We start from the raw sequence: 21761 nt of genomic DNA, 5'->3' as shown, positions 1-21761 counted from the left end.
GAATCTTCCTACAGATATTGTATTTAAGGTTGTCTGACTTGGATTTTTCTCTTTTAAGTTTTAAATTTTCCCCATTAAAGGTGCATAAAGATGCTAAATGGTACTGGTATGGTTTTATCCTTATTTAAAAATCTGTTTAAATCTTGTTTTCCACATTAGAGGTTATCAGCACCTTGCTAACAAGTTTGACAGATGTATGTGACATCTGAAAAAAACTTTTTACTAGTGGATATATAATATAAAATAAACTGCATGTCATTATGGGAACAAAACACAAATATCTTGTATTTTTTTTTTTAAATAGTGACACACACACACTTTGTATCTGAGGGTTTTAGAAACCTAGATACAGCATTTATCATGAGCTTCAGGGAACTAGCTGAAAATAATTTGGGCATCTTTAAAAATTTACAGACATAATAATCTAGTGTCTCAGATAAACTGGGATTTTTTTAAAATACAGCATGAAGTCCTTGCTTTTGATACATTTGTTGAAAGTGATGATTGAAAAATATCAAACTTGAATTCTGAACATAATTTGCAGTTATCTGAGTTTTTCCAAATATTTGCAAACTTCATTTGCACATTGGTTGTAGCAGGCTTCCCTAGATGTAATTTTCTGCTGAGTTATCAGGATAGTTTAACAACGTCTTGGCCATGTGGTTAGCCTTCCACAGGATGTTTTCATTTTCTAGAATTTTTAAATTGTTATTCCTTTTCTTATTAGCTTTCATATATTGTCTTGACAATGAGAAAGTGTATAATACATATAAAACATAGAAATATAAGTACAGATTTTTAAAGTTAATGCAAGCAATCACCATTTTAAATACTTGAAAAGGATTTAGGATAAGTGCTAAATTATTGTTCTTGAATACAGTCCTGCAGTCAACATGCAGTTTTAGAAAGGCTAGAACACTGATGCACTCCCAGATAAAAACTGCTATGGTTGCTACTCTATTTTTAAATCCATATTTAACATATGTTTTATTTATAAGTAGACTCTTGTATTGATATTTGGTAGCCTCTTTGGAAACAGTCAGTATAGTTTACTGTCAAACATAAACAAATCTCCTTCACTACTTTTAAGAATTAAAAAATCCAGTAGTGGATATAATGTAATATAGGGAAATCTCATGCAGGCCCTTATCATTGTCTCATCTTGGTCCATGAATATAGTGACACTCCTGATTAATAGCAGAAAGTATCGTAAGTTCCCATATACTTTGGGAAAGGAATTTTTAAAAATTATTTTATAACGCAAACAGATACTGGAAGAAGAAACAGGGGCGGTGTAAAATTATTGATCAAACAGCATCCCGGGCAAGCCAAAATACTGAAGGATAAATATTCAGGTGCCCATAAGGTAGTTTCTCTGCCTTGTTGCTGTTTATTTCTTTTTCTTCCATAGTACTATCCCGTAGAAAGCAGTATATTTCAGACTGCAAAGAGGATGGGAAAAATGGAAGATTGACTCAAATTGGCCCCTATTCAGTGAGTTACTTAAGCACGTGCCTATCCTTAAGCTTTCGATTAGTCCCATTGACTCAGCGCAACTACTTGCAAGTTTAAAGTTAGCTAAACTCCCAAGTACCTTTGAATCAGGGCCATAATCTGTAAACATTTTCTTGTCTCACAGTATAAAGTTTGTTTCTTGCTTCCAAACAGCATAGTTTGCACCAAATTTTGATCTAATGAATTTTTAGGTAATAATCTTTTTTTCATATTACCTAGGTCCTTAAAGAAAAGGATGACTTGAAGGCTCAGCTTCTCTCCGCTATACATCAAATAGAAAACCTTCGAAAGGAGCTGAGTGATGTGCTTACAAAGAGGGCCCAGCAAGAAGAGGAACTCCACTGTAAGGAGGTGAAGCTCAGTGAAACCAAGTCTCAACAGATAGTTCTTGAGCAAGAGATCAGGGAAGTCCAAGATACAGCAAATAAACTGGAGAGTGAGTTGCAAAAGCAGATTCTGGTACAGAACCAGATGAGAAATGAAAAAGAACGTTTAGAGGAAGAGCTTGAAACAGCTAACATGATCAATGAAAAAGACCAGGAAAGATTCTTAGCGATGCAAGAAGATATAAAAAACTTAAGTGCTATTCGAGCAGAGCTGACAAACAGAATAGCAGAGGAAGAGAAAGCCAAGAAAGAGATTCTCAAGAACTTTTCAGACCTTCAGAAACATCAGGAGTCTAAGCAAGAAGAGATGACTACAACTAGTTGGCAGCTGAAGATGGAGAGAGATGTTCACCAACAGGAGCTGGCAGATCTTAGATCAGAGTTGCAGAATGTGAAAACAAAGCATGAGAGAAATGTTCAAGAGCTGATAAAGCTCTTTAGGCAAGAAAAGGATGAGGCAGAGAACCACATTAGGAGGCTGAAGGTAACTTTTGCTGAATTCTGCTGTTGATTTTTTTTTTCTATTAGGCCATGAACTTAACAAAGCATGAACTTTTAAAGATTTTTATGTATTTCTGAACACTGCAGAAAAGATAAAGCTAACAATAAAGGGGTTCATGCATATTTAGTCTGGTTGAAATGGATTATAGCAAATTAGGGACTGCTTCTGCATGATCACTGAAGCCTTTTAAGAAGAATTCTGGAGTTCCAGTAAAGGTAGTGTGACAGGGTCGGCCCAGATGGCTATAGGAGAGTAATAGAAGGCAGATATATTAGCCCCAGGCTAAGTAGGTCCCTTTTCCCTGGGTAAGGTAACAAGGAAGGTTCCAAAACAATCAGGAACCTTCTGGAGACAATTAAGACAGACAGGCTGATTAGAACACCTGCAGCCAATCAAGAAGCTGCTAGAATCAATTAAGGCAGGCTAATCAGGGCATCTGGGTTTAAAAAGGAGCTCACTTCAGTTTGTGGTGTGCGTGTGAGGAGCTGGTAGTAAGAGGCACTAGGAGCTGAGAGTGAGAATGTGGACGGTTGGGGGACTGAGGTGTACAAGCATTATCAGACACCAGAAGGAAGGTCCTATGGTGAGGGTAAAGAAGGTGTTGGGAGGAGGCCATGGGGAAGTAGCCCAGGGAGTTGTAGCTGTCGCACAGCTGTTCCAGGAGGCACTCTAGACAGCTGCATTCCACAGGGCCCTGGGCTGGAACCCGGAGTAGAGGGCGGGCCCGGGTTCCCCCCAAATCCTCCCAACTCCTGGTCAGACACAGGAGTCATCGACCTGGACTGTGGGTTCAGAAAAAACGGCCAAGCTGAGGGCTGCTGTGAAGCTCCAAGGCGAGCAAATCCGCCAATAAGCGCAAGACCCACCAAGGTAGAGCAGGAACTTTGTCACAGTAGATATGATGATAAATAACCTAAAACAGGACATATTTCAGAGGTATAGAGGTTGAAAGATCTGGGTGAAGCCCTATTGTGTCCATAGTAGCTTTAAGACAAAAGCCCTCATTAGTACAAAAGTAACTTTGGTAAATTAGATTGTTGACTGCATAGAACGGGGTGTGTAAAGCATTGGAGTTCTAACACTTTGATACTAACCTCTCTGACTACTGTCTTTATCACTGTTACCCCTGCTATACTGTGGACCTATCATGTCCCAGAGATGCTGCATTTCTTGAAGTATGTGTATTGCACAATAGCTGAAACAGTATCACAGGCACTCCAGGAACAGTTTCTGAATATGAATCACAGTAGCGTGTTGAATTTGCAAAGGTTAGTTTTAATGACTCCTTGTATTTTAAAGCATTTCCAGAGTGTACGATTTCCATATCATTTACAAAAAAAACCCTCCCAATAACTACCGTAAAAATATTTTATGAAGCAGATTGTTACATTTATTTAGAAACAAGTTCACATTTTTAGTGCAACTCATTTGCTGCTGACTCCAGGCTATATGATTAAAAAGGAAGAAAACAAAAGTATTTTATATTTCATAAGGCTGATCTGAATAAAACCTAAGAGTATTTAAACTGAAATGGATACTCTAAACAGCCTTATTAATTTTCAACATTTGACTTTGCAGCCATATGATCAGTCATCTATTACATTTTTTATTGGTGTAAACTAGTATAGGATAAGAATAATTTGTGTTTATTAATAAGCATTTCCAAAGTGCTACCAGTGTACACAGTGGTTTACAAAATAGTTTGTAGACAGTAAGCTGTTCTGGGTAAGGGGTATGTCTGAAACATGTAGTACATTAAACTTAAACATACTCTTCCCAAACTGAATATTTTTTTTGTTAAAAAACAAAAACAGGCCTCTTAAATGAATATTGTATCAATGCAACCATAAAAAAGCCAGGACATTCCTAGTTAAATCTTCAGCTATCTTTTGCAACCTACAACCCTGATTTTGCCTACTCCAAGTAACCTTACCCTCATCAACCTCCTGTAACATGCATGGTTCCTTCTTTCTTTATACACAATGTGCAACTTCTAACTTTAGCCATGTGGAGTAGTTAGAAATGGATATTTTTTTCCTTGCTTAGAAATTTGAATTGGTGGTAATTTGAAGTATATGGTTAATGCTTGCTGTGCCAAATTTTGAAAGTTATGCTTAAGTGTTGGTTGATATGGAAGGTGTTCAGATATTAGTGATAGATAGCAGTATAAAACCTTAAAATAGGTAGATGACTGTTAATGGAGGGAGCAGAGGGAAGAGATGTGTGTGTGTGTGTGTTCTAGGTGCTAAATTCCTCAGAATGGAGCTCCTGGTGACTGTTTTCCTCAATCCAGGCAGTTCAAACCCACAGTGCAGATATTGCAGTAAGAGGCTTGGTATAAGAACCTGAATAGAACAGAAACTTAATTTTTTCATGCTGCCTCTGCAGAATCCAGTTTTACCAGCACCCTTCACATTCTTGCTGTTCCCTCCCATGTTCCCTCTACTTAACCACTGACTTCTTCCTCCTTTCCCCCTCCTCCATCCTCTTTGGCTTCCATGGAGCTGCTGTATGGTGTGTTAGATAAATGGGGAGTGAGTAGCAGGACTAGTGAGTAGTAGTGTGTGTGTAGCAGGCGAGGCACTGGTGCATGGGAAATGTTGTGTGTGTTTATATGAGGGAACCTGGCATGGGGCAGGCTGGAGTGTGTGTGTGAGAGAGAGAGACTTGTGCTTGGGAGGAGCCCTCTGTCTCTGCACTGAGGCATCAGTTCTTGAAGGGCTCCCGTGCTGCAGAAGCAGTAGGCTTTTAGTTCTATTTTAAATAGAAATTGCAATGCTACCTTAATCATGTAGTCACTACCAGTGTCTCCATTCTAAACACAAGTAAGCCGAGGCCCAGGGATTTAAGTGGCTTGCTCAAAAGTCCCTTGGTGAGTCTATTACACACTCAGAAATAGAGCCCAGGAGTCTCGACTCTGTCCTCAGTCAGTTCTTATCCCTCCCGTCCCCTTTCTGCTTCTAAAATAATTATTGTACTTTTAGAATAACAACATGTAGCTTGCATGCATAACAGACATTCTCAGTGATAACTACTTAAAGAATATACACAGTGTAATTTACATACACACCACACAGATATGGCTTTTGGCTTTTTTTCCCCTCCTCCAGTTACTGTTATGGGGTCATCTCAGGTCTGATAAATTGACATCATACCTGCTTTTTCAGTCTCAGAAATGATTGAAAATGTTGATTTTTCTTCTCTAGAGTCTTTGTGTCTCCTTGTTCTCTGATACTCTCACATTTAGTAGAATGTAGAAAACCAAGTTGATGTTGGCAAGGGATTGTCTCCTTGATTGTCTCCAGCTGTATAAATCTTTAATACAGTTGCCATGTAGGGAACATAAGAGATTGACACCATGTTGTGCTTGCACGTAAAATGGAATTGGATTCTTGCTTTCTCTGATGGGATAATTTACTTTTCAAGTTTGTTTGTTGTGTGCCTGAATCCCAGGCTCCATGAAAATATAACTCTTCCCCAAGTAGAGTGGCAATATGGAACAAGTGTGGTTTCCTTGTTTGCTCTATGCATTTTTTTTGTAATGTAGATTTTTCTCTGCAGAATTTCTCAAACCCCTCAGTGCCAGTCAAGTTGCTATTATCTTTATTGCATGCATCAACTCTACTTATTTCAGGAAGGAGAAGTCTCAATATTTTTACACTAAAGGATAACCCATTTTATTCAATCTGCCCCACCTAAAAAAAAATCTATTAACCTTAAAGCTAAAGTTAAAGGGGCTAAAGTTATGTCTCTATTTGTACAAGTGTCCCTACTAATAGTTTTCAAATCAGAATTCTAGAAATTCTAGGTGAAAAAGACCATTAAATCATCTAATTCATTTCCCTTTAAGCATAGGAGTAATCTGTGTCATTGATCCTGATAAAGGAAATAATACATTTTTAGTGTTTTAGTAGTGGAATGAATTTCAGTAATGGAATGTTAATTTGTTTAAACATTGAGCTTTTCATACAGAGCTATCAAATTGTACAGGATCTTGCAAGATCTTACCGAATCCCACAAAGTACACTGCAGGCATCAGCATTTTTTTTTAGCTGATTGAACTGGTTTTGCTGTTACTCTTGTGTCGTGGATAAATGGCATGACAGATCCACTTTGTAATGGAAAAATCTTCTTTATATTTTAACTGTTATGCGGCCAGTGTTGAAATCATATCATTATGAGTAGAGAAGCATTGCTTAGTGGTCCAGTTTCTATGTTATATATTTATATATGTACAATGCTGATGCTTATTTTTAGAAATTTAATTCCAATAAAAGTGTAACAAAGTCTTACTGATTAAATATTGGTATCTTCCCCTAATCTTTTCTGCATGGATTTGGGGCTATGCAATCTGGGAATGTTCATAAAGAACTTCTATACTGATTGTGTCTTCTGTTTTCCTACTACCATCAGACAGAACTTATAGATGAGAAAAATGTAGTAAAAGCTCAGCGTCAACAGGTGGAGAAGATGAAAACTGAATGTGATAAGCTGACAGAAGAGTTAACCCAGGGTGAAGAGGAAAACACAAAACTTAGATGGAAATATGAGTTTGTGAAACAGGAACTGGAGGAAAAGGTAAACAGGCATCCTAATCTTATTGGGCATCTGATATATAAGGGCCAGAATCCATCCAATTTCACTATTCTATTTAGATGGTTTAGACTGCCAAATAATATATGTACGCTTTGGGAGAGCACTTGCAGCCATGCTACTTTAGGCTATGATTGTGTTAGATCAAATAAGGTAAATAGGGTTGCATGAGATAAATACTTTCATAGCACACCTCCAAGAGAAGTGTTGGTGATTTCAATAGGGAACTGCCTTCCCCCAGTCAAAATTGTACCAATCCCTGGCTTGATATTAGTGTGCACTATACAATGGTGCTGACAGTACTGTCTTTCAAATACGCCTCTACCCAGATATAACCCGGTCCTCGGGAGCCAAAAAATCTTACCATGTTATAGGTGAAAACGCGTTATATCGAACTTTCTTTGACCTCGAGCATTTCTGTTATTAATAGTCACTTCCCTCCCCCTGACTGACCCCTCAGAACTCCCAACCCATTCAACCCCCCTGCCCCCCGCTCCCTGTCCTCGACCGTCCCCCAAGACCCTCTGCCCCTTATCCAACCCCTCGGCCCTGGCCCGGCACCCTTAACACGCCGCTCAGAGCAGCTTGTTGGAGCCAGACACGCTGATGCGCTGATCCACCAGAGCGTGCAGCCCCGCCCCCCAGAGCACTGCTTTACCGCGTTCTATCTGAATTTGTGTTATATCTGGTCGCATTATATCGGGGTAGAGGTGTATGTTAAAGTGAGTTCCTGACCATAAGTGGCCATCAAAGATGGCATTCTGCAAGAGTAGAGATATCTGTCATCGCATCCTCCCAGATTCTGATGTGGGTAACTAACAGCTCTGTGTCTAACTCTTCTATTGCTTTGAGTGGATAAATTATTCTTCTTCACTTTGTCCTTAAATCGTTGTATAATGCTAAGAAGTCCAGGGAAAGTTTAAAAGTTTTATAAATATAATGTTATCTGAGCACGATAAAAGGAATTAAAAATAACTTGGTTAAAATATTTTCATGCTTGACTATTTGAAGCATGACAAATGGAATTTTGCCCAACTTTATAAGAAAAACTCACTTTTGAGTTCAGAAAGAAACAGGAGGAATTTCAATTCAAAGGATAACTTTCTTGAAAAGCTGTAAGTGTCTGAAAATGTGAACTTTGTAGTGGGAGTAACTTCTCAACCATAATGGTGATTTCACCAAATGGAAAAGGTTAGTATGGGGTAAAGGATGTGTTTTTAAGTGGTTGAGCATCAAGTATTTTTTTCAAAATGACTAAAAACTGGTAGTTTAAAGAAACAAGAAATGATAGGTTCAGTCTTAATTGTCCCTCTTAATGCCAATTCAGTAATGTGACTTCCACTATTTTAGAGAGACAAGGTGGGTGAGGTAATATCTTTTAGTGGATCAGCTTCTGTTGGTGAGAGAGACAAGCTTTCAAGCTTACACAGAACTCTTCTTCGGGTCATTGGTTCAACACCCTTCTGGTTGTCTTGGCAAGATCTACAGCTCATGAATATGCAGTCTCCTAATACACATGCATCAGAGTTGTAGTGAGCTTTGTCTTTTGGGGTGGAAAGTTCTCAGCACATCTTTAAAGTAAGAGTTTTAACTCTTTCTTTTACTGAGTTCATTTTCTGATCTCCCTTTAGTTTCCTCGGGATTTAATAGAACATGAAATTTATTCTTCAGATTAGTTAAGTGCTTTCCAATATAAAGATCTTCAGCTCTTAAAATAATCTTTTCAGACTTTTAAGTGATTCTTAAAGGAAATCTTTAACTTAAATGGTCATCAAAAAAATTCTTTTCCTCTTAATGCTTCTCGGAGAGGTGGTTCTTGTCTTCTTGAGTTTAGTAAGGAGTTGCTTAAGCGTCGCAAGATAACTAATTCCCCAATTAATATAAATATTTCTATACTCAAATGGCTTCTTACCTTAGTAACCAGTTATAGCATCAAATAATCTTCTTTGTACGTAAAGCTTTTCACTATTCACATAACAATGGTATCTGATAAACATCTCAAAAGAATCTCGTACCATCTTAAGCATTGGAGGGACAGCAAGGTTTTCACCTTTAAAAGGAAACATGAATTAGAATAGTGGTTCCCAAACTGGGGTTCGCGAACCCCTGGGGGTTCACAAAATGTTACAGGGGGGTTCTCGGGGAAAAAATTCCCTAATGGTGGACATAGCTGTCCCTAGGGACTCTGGGCGGAACGGGGCCAGCAGCCCAGAGCCCCTGGACTTCCAAGAGCTAAGCAGATCAAAGCAAGCATATCTATCACGCTGAGGATATTTAAACTTCAAGACTTCTTATAAGAAATGGAAAGGGAGGTGGATATTTTTTGCTGTTTTTAAAATTAAATAGGTAGCTAGTATTGTTTTTAAAATTATTACGAAGAACAAGTTTAAATTTTGTTGTAATGTGCGTTGTTTGCCTGGACTGCTCAAGACCTCACTGCTTGTGTAGGAGGAACTCTTTGAGTTGGCTTCTTAAATATCTTCATGATGTTTCACATCTGATACTCCTTGATGAAACGTAGGAGCCTTGTCTTATAACAGGTTTATTCAAAGTGATACAAGCTATGAAAGTGAGATCTTGGAAGAGTGTTGCCATTTTCATAAAGTAATAAAAATACTGTAATTATAAATAATAATTAATAATAAATAGTGTGTAATAAGTATGTCATAAAAACAAACTGTATATTTCCAAGATCACTGCTTTTATAATTTATACTCAGATAAAGGAGAAAATCCCTAGAAATAATCATTTTTAGGAGGGGGTTCGCGAGACTTGACATTTTAGTGAAAAGGGTTCACAGGTTGTTAAAGTTTTGGAACCACTGAATTAGAAGTAACAAAGGTCTTCTATAGAACGTTTTCCAACCTTAAATATTCTCCTTAACATTTGAAGAATATAGACTTCAGAGTGTTTATGAAAGAAACAGTTCCAATAAGAATATGCCTAAATTTTTTGAGGTTTAAACTAAGATTTTGCTCTATTAAGGGGGAAGAAGGCCCATTTTGATGATTTGTTTTATTTCTCTGAGAACACATCCTGATTTTTACTCCTCTTCAATAGAGAATAGCCTTAACGTTCTTTTAAAGTCAGGATTCTGTAAGATATTTATGTCTGTAAGGGGGGGGAAGGCTGTTTTCTTGAGATAAGATCATCTCAATACAAAACAAACTTCTTGTACAAGGGGAATAGCCTGATTTCTGATAAGACAATCTCATTGGTTTGTTTGCCTGTAGACCAAATGGTTTCTTGATTTACGACCCACCCTTTATAGCGTTTACAAGTTAGGATTAGACTCCTAGCAAACACTCTATACAAAGCATGAGTCACAATTACTAACAGTGATACACATCTTTCAGAATAGCATAGAATGTTACAGCAAAATAGAAGTTATAAAGCTGTATTTCAGAGCCTGTGTAAACACGTGTGGACTTGTGTGACTGAGGAGGTGGTATTTTCCTTAGCTTGAACATTTCATTTAATGAGAGAACTCACAAAATTACAGTTTTGGTTACTTATCTGATTCTCCAAACAGCATGTGTATTTAGGTTGTAATATCTTCAGAGAAGGGATTTCCTACTACCGTGTTTGTATAGTGCCTAGGACTGTAGGGCCCCATTCTTGGTTGGTCCTTATACACTATCATAATAAAGAAAGTAATTGCAGGTATCTCCTAAAATTCAGTAAAGATGGCGGCAAGTTTGTAATAATCTAAATAAGAATAAATTACAATTTTATTAACAACTTTTGCAACAGCATTTAGATTTACACCTACATTAATGTTTAGACTTGTGTTCAGTTTAGCAAACTGGAGTTGATGTTTGAGAGTCAGAAAAGGCTTCAAGTTATGCTAAAGAAACTTATCTTGAATCACTTTTGGCCTTCTTTTATTTTTGTATCTTTCATTTGGGGTTTTGGCTCTGTATCATGTCCCACATTTGAGCTGTAGAAGGTTAGAGGTGTACTGAAGGTTAAAGTATTAACAGCAAAAATCTGAAGAGACATAGGAGAAAGCAGTCTTTAAAAATAAGGCTCCAATTCTGCAATGCACTGAAATATGTGCTTAAGTACATGAAGAGTCCATTTTGACCATGTCACCCCTCCTTTTGCATCCCTCCACTGAGTCCTTGTTCTCTAACATATCAAACTTAAGCTACCTGTCTTCACTTTCAAGGCCCTTCATGGTCTATCCACACCCCACTTATTATCTCCCATTCAGTATCAAAAAGTCAACTCCAATCTCTAGTCAGCCCTTGATGCCAGCTGACCACTTGCTAAATTTTCAAACAAGCACCTTCAGGCTTTCTCCCATATGCCCCTCATGCTTGGGAGGAGCTCTCTATAAACCTCCATAAAATGAATTCCTCCTCATCCTCCTGATTCCTCCTTAAAACTCTTGTTTGTCAAGAAAACTAAAAAAAAACTTGACAATGGTTAGATTGATGGTGTGATGAGACCACAGACTATTCTGTTGACCAATGTTGTCTCCTTGTTTCCTTGCACTTTCCCATCTGCCTGTCTGTATCCATCTGTTATCTTATATTTAGATTGTAAGATCTTCGGAATGGGGACTTTTTTTTTCTATCTTTTTCATAAGTTTTTTTTACAGTGCCTAATATAATGGTGTCCAGGGCCAAGACTGAGGCCCCTAAGCACTATCCTAATACACATAATAAAAGTCAGTGTTAGTTTCCAGTAAGAAAGAACTGAGTGGGATCAGGGTGGCACCATCCTTTATACTATTGCATAGCAGCATGACGCAGCAAAGGGCAGATGTACCATCATGGTAGATACCATTAAGAGAGAAATTTTCAACACTGGTGCACTGGGTGCATACATACCTGAAGTAGGATGGATGTGAGCAACACATCTCAAAGAACAACAATTTTAGAGCCAGGGTAGTAACTATTTTTTTTCATGCAATTGTCCAAAACAATAAAGGTGAGAGAGAAAATTTGATCAAATAGATTTTTTTCTGAATTAAATGTTTTTCATTTTCCCAAATAAAATTGATAGCTTTTTATTTTTTGGACTGACAAGGTTTTATTTTATTAAAATATTGTATAAAGTTTTCCTGATCAAGGAAGTAAGGGATTCGTAATTCTGGGCAATATTACAAAGCATAATGTGAGCTAGTCCTGTGCAAGTGTTCTTGATTCAGCTCTTTTGATCTGCCTGAATTCTGACCTGCTGCATCCCCTGTTGTTTGTTTTAGGCTACACAGTGTATGTCTCCAGTTAAACACCTGCAGCTGGCCCATGTCAGCAGACTCAGGCTCGCAGGGCTCAGGCTGTGGGTCTATAAAACTGCAGTATAGACATCCAGGCTTGGGCTGGAGCCCAGGCTCTGAGACCTCTCCCCACCTTGCGAAGTTCCAGAGCTCTACACTGCAGTATTATAGCCCTACAGACTGAGCCTGACTCAGATGACACAGGCCAGCCGTGGGTGTTTAATAACAATATAGACATAGCCACACAGTTCTGCCAATGAAACTGAATCCTAACTTGCAAAGGTGAGAGAGCACCACACACACAGTTTTGAAATGGATTTGCCATTTATTACACTGGTCTACCATAAAACTATTCTTACAAATGGTGTCACTTTTCAGTAAGAAGTCAAATACCAACTGTAGGCTTGTAAATGTTAATTTAATTTTAAAACTTTTTTCAGATGCAGTTCATAGGTTAAACACAAGAATGGTCACTTTGTTTCAAGGCAAAATTATGTTCTTGATACTGGGTTAGCGTTGAAGTAGATTATTCTACGCTTCTTTCTTCTGTGATTTTTAAATATTTTTAAATATTACTTAAGTCAAGTGAATGTAAATTGTTTGGTGATGAACTAGTTCCTGGTAGACATTGTAAAGTGGCTTCTCAGTGAGGATATTTAAATTTCATTGCTGGGTTCTATATCAAGAGCTGAAGATTAGAATCAGGGCATGTTGAGACTGATATGGAGAGAACTATTAGTCTTGCACATCTTTGTCACTGATCATCATTTTATGATGATATTCAAAAAATAACTTGTTCTCTAGCCTCTGAAAAGATGTTAGGGTGCTGTAGGATTTTTCAGAAGTTTCTTATGGACTACTATGACTTGAAGACACTGTGAGAGGCAAGGCAGGTGAGGTAATATCTTTTATTAGCCCAATGTCTGTTGATGAGAGAGACAACCTTTCGAGCTTACACAGAACTCAAGTTTTTTTTTTGACAAGCTCTGTGTAAGTTTGAAAGGTTGTCTCTCATCAGCAGAAGTTGGTTCAATAAAAGGTATTACCTCACCTGCCTTATATCTTTAATATCCTGCAACCAACACAGCTACAACAGTACTGCACTGAAGACACAGTGTTAGTGTCTATCGATTTACACGTCAACAACAAACGACCACTCATCCTAAGTTCTGAGTGTCCTTGGCTGTCTTTAAAAATGTAGCATGTAAGTGATAGACTTCCTCAACTGCTTCAGAGCACAATACACCAACCATAGCAAAAATATACAAAACATAAACCCTCAACCAAACACCCATCATAGTTACGTCGCACTAGCCAGGCTCACTGGTCTCCCAGTTTTCATGAGCCAGGAAGAAAAGATGGGCCTTGAAGTGCTCCCTGAATCTAATTAACTTTGGCTGTTATGGGCCAAAGGATGGAAGGAATTCTCAAGGTTTGAGGATCTAACAGAGAATGCTGCCAGAGTTACCAGCAGAAGTCCAGCTCAGGCTCCCCTGCGGAGTGCAAACATATCAGTATCTCATGGGGGGCAAGGTGATCTCTGAGGTAAGTAAAGCCCTAAATGGCCTGAGACCAAAGTTAAACACAACCAGGAAACCAGTAGATAGCCAGAGTAGCTCAAGGATCACAGGTGTCATGTGCTCAAAACAAAAACTAAAACAGCGCTTGAAGAAATGACGTTTAATAGACATTGTCAAATTTTACACTAGCTTCAGTTTCTGGGTGGACATAAGATTAAACCATAAACTGACTTCCTGGATTCTTTGTGGTTGTGTACAACTTTTTCCTCCTCAAAGAATCTGATTGTTTTCTCTTTTGGTGTATCTGAATGATATTGAATGGAAAGCAGGACGTATTTATCTTCCTGTTCTGCGGTTTCTCTGTTGAACTGGCATTGTAAATCCAGAAGTACTCCTGACCACCGTCAACAACAGGTTAATGTTTAGTTTGTGCATGTATACTATTAAATATTCACATGTGTTTGGACTGTTTTAGCATTTTATCACCATTCTTTTATCACCATTCTATCATTCAAGTCTATGAAGTTTTTTCTGTACCTTCCAGAGTTCTTTTTCAAACACATAATTGTCAGTCTTCAGCTTCTGAAGTCTTTTATTACATTGTCTTCTGATTTCTTCATTTTGGCTTCCAATTTTCTCTTCACACTATCATGGCTTTTTAATGTATTCTTCAGCAACAAGTATATTCCAGTCAATGCTGTTGGTATACCATGAGAGAGATTTCTCTCCTTGTTCTTATTCCAGGACACTGTATCTTCAAAGAGAGATTTCGTTGCGCAGATGGTGATTGAATTTATCTTGAACAGTGCCAAGTACTTTGTCAGAACTTAAATTAATATTATGTTCTAATGGCAAAATTGTAAATGGAAGACTTTGTTCCTAATTTTTATGACATAAAAGTTAATCTCATATATTAAGATTCACAAAAAGTTAAAAGGAAATAAAGTAGCATCCCACAAGAAATTACTTAGGATTTCGAATAGACTCCAGCCCATTATGCAACTAAAATGATGCTAAAACCATTGGCTTACAAGTCTCATGTCTTATTGTTTCATGCGAGTAACTTTCAAATCTTGTTATGGCAAGGTTTGTTTGGACTGCAAATGTTAATGACAGACACAACTCTGTTTGCCACATGGACGTAATTAAGAAAGAAAGAAAAAGAAAACATGAGAACTCCAAATTGACCTTTACCAACCCAAAAGATTTCCCAGGGGGAAAAAGTTGATTTTTATCCTTACTGCTGTGTTCTTTGGATCAAATCTGACCAGCTGTTCAGGATTGCTAATCCTTTTACAATGTTAAAAAAATATCAGTGTGTCAAATGTCCTTTTCTGTGTACAGGACATTCACTTCACTACAGAATCAGAGTCGAGTTCACTGTGATCAAGAGTTGTCTAACTCTCGTTAGATGAATTTTACCATAGTCTAGTCAAAACTGTAGGAATGAAAAAAAAGTTCACTAGCAAAAAGGAAGAAAGAAAAATAAATGAACCATTGACCCCCCCCACCACCATCCAACAAGAACATGAAAGCCAAGGTCTTTGGGCTTTTTTCCTTTGGGCTGGACTGTACTACTTGTCCCTTTCACACAGTTCCGTACAGACAAAACAGCATGTAAAAGCAATGAGCAAATGTTACCACAAGTGTATTTGTCTGGAATCAATTTTAGGTCATCTTTTCCATCCCGCATTAGCTTCTACTAAAATTTTTTAACATTGTCCAATATGTGATAATTACAAATCTCTAAGCCTCCATTTTGAGTAAGGCTGATAAATGCTATAGAATTCCTCTAAGTCTTAATTCAGGCTCTCACACACATCTTTATAGACAATGTGATACAGGAGGGCCAGGGAGCAGTGGGAGAGGGGAAATATATAAACCATAGGCTAATGAAGGCGTAGTTCCCTGTAGACTAGGGAGGGTTGCTACAAGTTAATTGGAGCAACTGTAGTCAATAAAGGCCCTGCCAGGAACCTAATAAAAAAACTCTGTTTCAGGCAGACAGGAGGAGGCCCCGTCAGGGAAACCTCAAGGTAGCACGGACCAGTGGAGACCCAGAGACTGCCCCCAGCAAGAGCGGAAGCACCCCAAGGGAAGGAGGGGAGACCGATCCAATAGAATCAGGCCAGATTGGTCCTGCACATGAGTGTTTTAGGCAGGACCAAGCCTATGACCCACTGTATGGGAATGTGAGGGAGGAGGTAGTAGAGGTAAATGGCATGCCAGTAGAAGGGAAAACCAGAGGCCCAGGGCTATACTATATAATCAAACAGGATCTGTGTTGTATTGGGTAGTGCCAATACGGGGGCAGGTGGTAGAACAGCTCTTGGTGCCTCGGCAGCACACAAGGGCCGTATTAGAGTTAGCTCACAGTCGTTTGTTCGGGGGACATTTAGGAGCAGAGAAGACCCTGGATAGAGTCCTAAGGAGGTTCTACTGGCCGGGGGTATGGGCAGAAGTCCAGCACTATTGCACCTCCTGCCCAGAGTGCCAGCTGCATAGCCCCCAACCTCAGTTCAGGGCCCCGTTGGTACCCTTGCCTGTAATTGAAGTCCCTTTTGAAAGGATTGCCATGCATCTAGTGAGCCCACTAGAAAGATCGGCCCGGAGCCACCGAAGCATACGTAAAAAAAGAAAAGGAGTACTCGTGGCACCTTAGAGACTAACAACTTTATTTGAGCATAAGCTTTCATGAGCTACAGCTCACTTCATTGGATGCATTCAGTGGAAAATACAGTGGGGAGATTTATCTACAGAGAGAACATGAAACAATGGGTGTTACCATACAGACTGTAACAAGAGTGATCAGGTAAGGTGAGCTATTACCAGCAGGAGAGTGGTCGGGGGTGGGGGAACCTTTTGTAGTGATAGTCAAGGTGGGGCCATTTCCAGCAGTTGACAAGAACATGTGAGGAACAGTGGGGCGGCAGGGGAATAAACATGGGGAAATAGTTTTACTTTGTGTAAACATACAAGCATACTTGTCATCCTGGACTAGGCTACATGGTACCCCAAAGCCATTCCTCTAAGAAACCCCTTGTCCAAGGTGATTGCAAAAGAACTAGTCCAGGTTTTTGCTAGGGTAGGCATGCCTAAGGAGATCCTGACAGACCAAGGGACTCCTTTCATATCGAGAGTAATGAAAGACTTATGTACCCTGCTCTGCATCCAAGCCTTGCGGACCTCCGTCTATCATCCCCAAAGAGATGGTCTGGTTGAGCAATTTAACCACACACGAGCATGATCCGAAAGGTGGTGACCCAAGACGGAAAAGACTGGGATGCCCTCCTACCATACCTGATTGCGAAACAAGATGTTCCGCAGGCAGCTACTGGATTCTCCCCCTTCGAGCTACTGTATGGATGCCACCCACGTGGTATATTAGACATTGCAAAGGAGGAATAGGAGGAACAACCCAACCCGGGGAAGAACGTCATTGCACACGTGGCTCAGATGAGAGAACAAATAGCCGAAGTGACCCCCATACTACGAAAGCATTTGGAGAAAGCACAACAGGCCCAGTGAACCTATTACAACCGCTGGGCAAAAACATGGAAATTTCAACCAGGATAACGGGTGCTGATGCTGGTACCAGCAACAGAACGCAAACTCCTGGCCAGCAGGTGTGGACCCTATGAGATCGTGGAAGCCATTGGGAAGGTGAAGCGGCCAGAGTGCCGAAGGCCAGAGCAGATCTACCATGTCAACTTACTGAAACCGTGGCTCCAGTGGGAGACGTGCCTGGCTGTCCTGCCAGCTCCACCCCAGGCAGATGGCCCACTAGGGCAGGTAAGGTATCCCCCGAATTGGCCCCAGAACAACGAACAGAGGTCGCTGAGATGATCCAGAGGAACCAAGACGTGTTCTTCACAAAACCAGGCCGTACAACGCTGATCCAGCATCACATCATCACCTGTCCCGGAGCAAGGGGGACAATAAAACTATATCGCATACCAGAGGCAAAAAGAGAAGAACTTAGGGCAGAAATAAGGAAGATGCTGGAACTTGGGATGATTGAGAAATCCCACAGCCAGTGGTCCAGCCCTATTGTCTTGGTCCCCAAGCCTGACGGCACCCTGAGGTTTTGTAATGACTTCTGGAAGTTAAACGAGGTATCCTAATTTGATGCCTACCTAATACCACGTATTGATGAGCTGGTGGATCAGTTAGGCAAGGCCCGATTCTTGACCACCTTGGACTTGACAAAGGGCTACTGGCAGATCCCCGTCGCTGAGGACACCAAGGAAAAAAACGCTTTCTGTACACCCGACAGCCTCTTCCAATATACCATCCTCCCTTTCGGGCTCCATGGGGCCCCCGCGACTTTCCAACAATTGATGGACAGATTACTTTGACCCCATGCCAAGTATGCTGCTGCCTATTTAGACAATGTGGTAATCCATAGCCCTGATTGGGAGATGCACCTGGGGAAAATGGAAGTGGTACTAGATGCTCTTAGACATGCTGGCCTCAGCACTAACCTATCCAAATGTGCAATAGGGCTAGCTGAGGCCAGATACCTTGGGTATGTAGTCGGAAGGGGCCTGGTGAAACCCCAATGTAACAAAGTGGAGGCAATACAGGAATGGCCCTGCTGGATTCGCAAGAAGCAAGTCAGAGTGTTCTTAGGGATCGTGAGGTACTATTGCTGGTTCATCCCTCACTTTGCCACAAGGGCAGTGCCTCTGACGGACCTGATAAGAGCTTGGGGCCTGGAGATAGTTAAGTGGACCGAGGCAATGGAAGAAGCTTTCACAGATCTAAGGATGGCCTTTTGCAATCATCCAGTGCTCATAGTCCCAGATTTCAAGAAAGAATTAATCCTACAAACAGACGCCTCGGAGGTAGGACTTGGGTCCGTCCTTTCACAGATGGCGGGTGATGAGAAGCACCCGATCCTTTACCTCAGCCAGAAGCTCCTGCCCAGGGAGCAACAGTATGCCATAGTAGAAAAGGAATGCCTAGCGCTTAAATGGGCCATGGAGATTTTACAGTACTACCTACTTGGGCACCGGTTCACTCTTGTGACGGACCACACCCCACTCTAGTGGATGCACACAAACAAGGAGAGGAATGCACTAGTGACTAGAATCATAGAATCATAGAATATCAGGGTTGGAAGGGACCTCAGGAGGTCATCTAGTCCAACCCCCTGCTCAAAGCAGGACCAATCCCCAATTAAATCATCCCAGCCAGGGCTTTGTCAAGCCTGACCTTAAAAACTTCTAAGGAAGGAGATTCTACCACCTCCCTAGGTAACGCATTCCAGTGTTTCACCACCCTCCTAGTGAAAAAGTTTTTCCTAATATCCAACCTAAACCTCCCCCACTGCAACTTGAGACCATTACTCCTTGTCCTGTCATCTTCTACCACTGAGAATAGTCTAGAACCATCCTCTTTGGAACCACCTCTCAGGTAGTTGAAAGCAGCTATCAAATCCCCCCTCATTCTTCTCTTCTGCAGACTAAACAATCCCAGTTCCCTCAGCCTCTCCTCATAAGTCACGTGTTCCAGACCCTTAATCATTTTTGTTGCCCTTCGCTGGACTCTCTCCAATTTATCCACATCCTTCTTGTAGTGTGGGGCCCAAAACTGGACACAGTACTCCAGATGAGGCCTCACCAGTGTCGAATAGAGGGGAACGATCACGTCCCTCGATCTGCTCGCTATGCCCCTACTTATACATCCCAAAATGCCATTGGCCTTCTTGGCAACAAGGGCACACTGCTGACTCATATCCAGCTTCTCGTCCACTGTAACCCCCAGGTCCTTTTCCACAGAACTGCTGCCTAGCCATTCGGTCCCTAGTCTGTAGCTGTGCATTGGGTTCTTCCGTCCTAAGTGCAGGACCCTGCACTTATCCTTATTGAACCTCATCAGGTTTCTTTTGGCCCAATCCTCCAATTTGTCTAGGTCCCTCTGTATCCTATCTCTGCCCTCCAACGTATCTACCACTCCTCCCAGTTTAGTATCATCCGCAAATTTGTTAAGAGTGCAATCCACACCATCCTCCAGATCATTTATGAAGATATTGAACAAAACCGGCCCCAGGACTGACCCCTGGGGCACTCCACTTGACACCGGCTGCCAACTAGACATGGAGCCATTGATCACTACCCGTTGAGCCCGACAATCTAGCCAACTTTCTACCCACCTTATAGTACATTCATCCAGCCCATACTTCTTTAACTTGCTGACAAGAATACTGTGGGAGACAGTGTCAAAAGCTTTGCTAAAGTCAAGAAACAATACATCCACTGCTTTCCCTTCATCCACAGAATCAGTAATCTCATCATAGAAGGCGATTAGATTAGTCAGGCATGACCTTCCCTTGGTGAATCCATGCTGACTGTTCCTGATCACTTTCCTCTCGTGTAAGTGCTTCAGGATTGATTCCTTGAGGACCTGCTCCATGATTTTTCCGGGGACCGAGGTGAGGCTGACTGGCCTGTAGTTCCCAGGATCCTCCTTCTTCCCTTTTTTAAAGATTGGCACTACATTAGCCTTTTTCCAGTCATCCGGGACTTCCCCCGTTCGCCACGAGTTTTCAAAGATAATGGCCAATGGCTCTGCAATCACATCCGCCAATTCCTTTAGCACTCTCGGATGCAACTCATCCGGCCCCATGGACTTGTGCACGTCCAGCTTTTCTAAATAGTCCGTAACCACCTCTTTCTCCACAGAGGGCTGGCCATCTACTCCCCATGTTGCGATGCCCAGCGCAGCAGTCTGGGAGCTGTCCTTGTTAGTGAAGACAGAGGCAAAAAAAGCATTGAGCACATTAGCTTTTTCCACATCCTCTGTCACTAGGTTGCCTCCCTCATTCAGTAAGGGGCCCACACTTTCCTTGGCTTTCTTCTTGTTGCCAACATACCTGAAGAAACCCTTCTTGTTACTCTTGACATCTCTTGCTAGCTGCAGCTCCAGGTGCGATTTGGCCCTCCTGATATCTTTCCTACATGCCCGAGCAATATTTTTATACTCTGCCCTGGTCATATGTCCAACCTTCCACTTCTTGTAAGCTTCTTTTTTATGTTTAAGATCCGCTAGGATTTCACCATTAAGCCAAGCTGGTCGCCTGCCATATTTACTATTCTTTCGACTCATCGGGATGGTTTGTCCCTGTAACCTCAACAGGTATTCCTTGAAATACAGCCAGCTCTCCTGGACTTCTTTCCCCTTCATGTTAGTCCCCCAGGGGATCTTACCCATCTGCTCCCTGAGGGAGTCAAAGTCTGCTTTCCTGAAGTCCAGGGTCCGTATCCTGCTGCTTACCTTTCTTCCCTGTGTCAGGATCCTGAACTCGACCATCTCATGGTCACTGCCTCCCAGATTCCCATCCACTTTTGCTTCCCCCACTAATTCTTCCCTGTTTGTGAGCAGGAGGTCAAGAAAAGCTCCCCCCCTAGTTGGCTCGTCTAGCACTTGCACCAGGAAATTGTCCCCTACGCTTTCCAAAAACTTCCTGGATTGTCTATGCACCGCTGTATTGCTCTCCCAGCAAATATCAGGAAAATTAAAGTCACCCATGAGAACCAGGGCGTGCGATCTAGTAGCTTCTGCGAGTTGCCGGAAGAAAGCCTCATCCCCCTGATCCGGTGGTCTATAGCAGACTCCCACCACTACATCACTCTTGTTGCTCACACTTCTAAACTTAATCCAGAGACACTCAGGTTTTTCTGCAGTTTCGTACCGGAGCTCTGAGCAGTCATACTGCTCCCTTACATACAGTGCTACTCCCCCACCTTTTCTGCCCTGCCTGTCCTTCCTGAACAGTTTATAACTAGATCCTATGTCTACAACCTTTCTACTTCCGGATACAGCATAATGCCGGAAGCCAACACGGCAACGTGGATGGCCTGTCACGACACCCCTGTCTCTCGCCCAAGTAGCCCAACCCCGTGGTATTGAGGGCGGGGGAGATATGTGATACAGCAGGGCCAGGGAGTAGTGGGAGAGTGGGAGAGGGGAAATATATAAACCCTAGGCTAATTAAGGCGTGGTTCCCTATAGAC

General features: G+C 41.2%; 1 protein-coding gene across 3 annotated transcripts in view; it reads left to right on the top strand.

Moving 5' to 3' along the window:
- CEP128 (centrosomal protein 128) overlaps window positions 1-21761 on the top strand; it is a 423731-nt gene that overhangs the window by 137410 nt on the left and 264560 nt on the right. For all 3 annotated transcript variants that reach the window (XM_074956067.1, XM_074956068.1, XM_074956066.1), the window contains exons 14-15: window positions 1735-2385; window positions 6817-6981. In XM_074956067.1, coding sequence (XP_074812168.1) covers window positions 1735-2385; window positions 6817-6981 — 816 coding nt within the window. The remainder of the gene's footprint in view (window positions 1-1734; window positions 2386-6816; window positions 6982-21761) is intronic.

This window comes from Natator depressus, chromosome 6 (genome assembly GCF_965152275.1).
Source record: "Natator depressus isolate rNatDep1 chromosome 6, rNatDep2.hap1, whole genome shotgun sequence".
Lineage (NCBI taxonomy): Eukaryota > Metazoa > Chordata > Testudines > Cheloniidae > Natator > Natator depressus.
The sequence above is the reverse complement of the archived record's forward strand: the minus strand, read 5'-3'. Positions and strand labels throughout refer to the sequence as shown.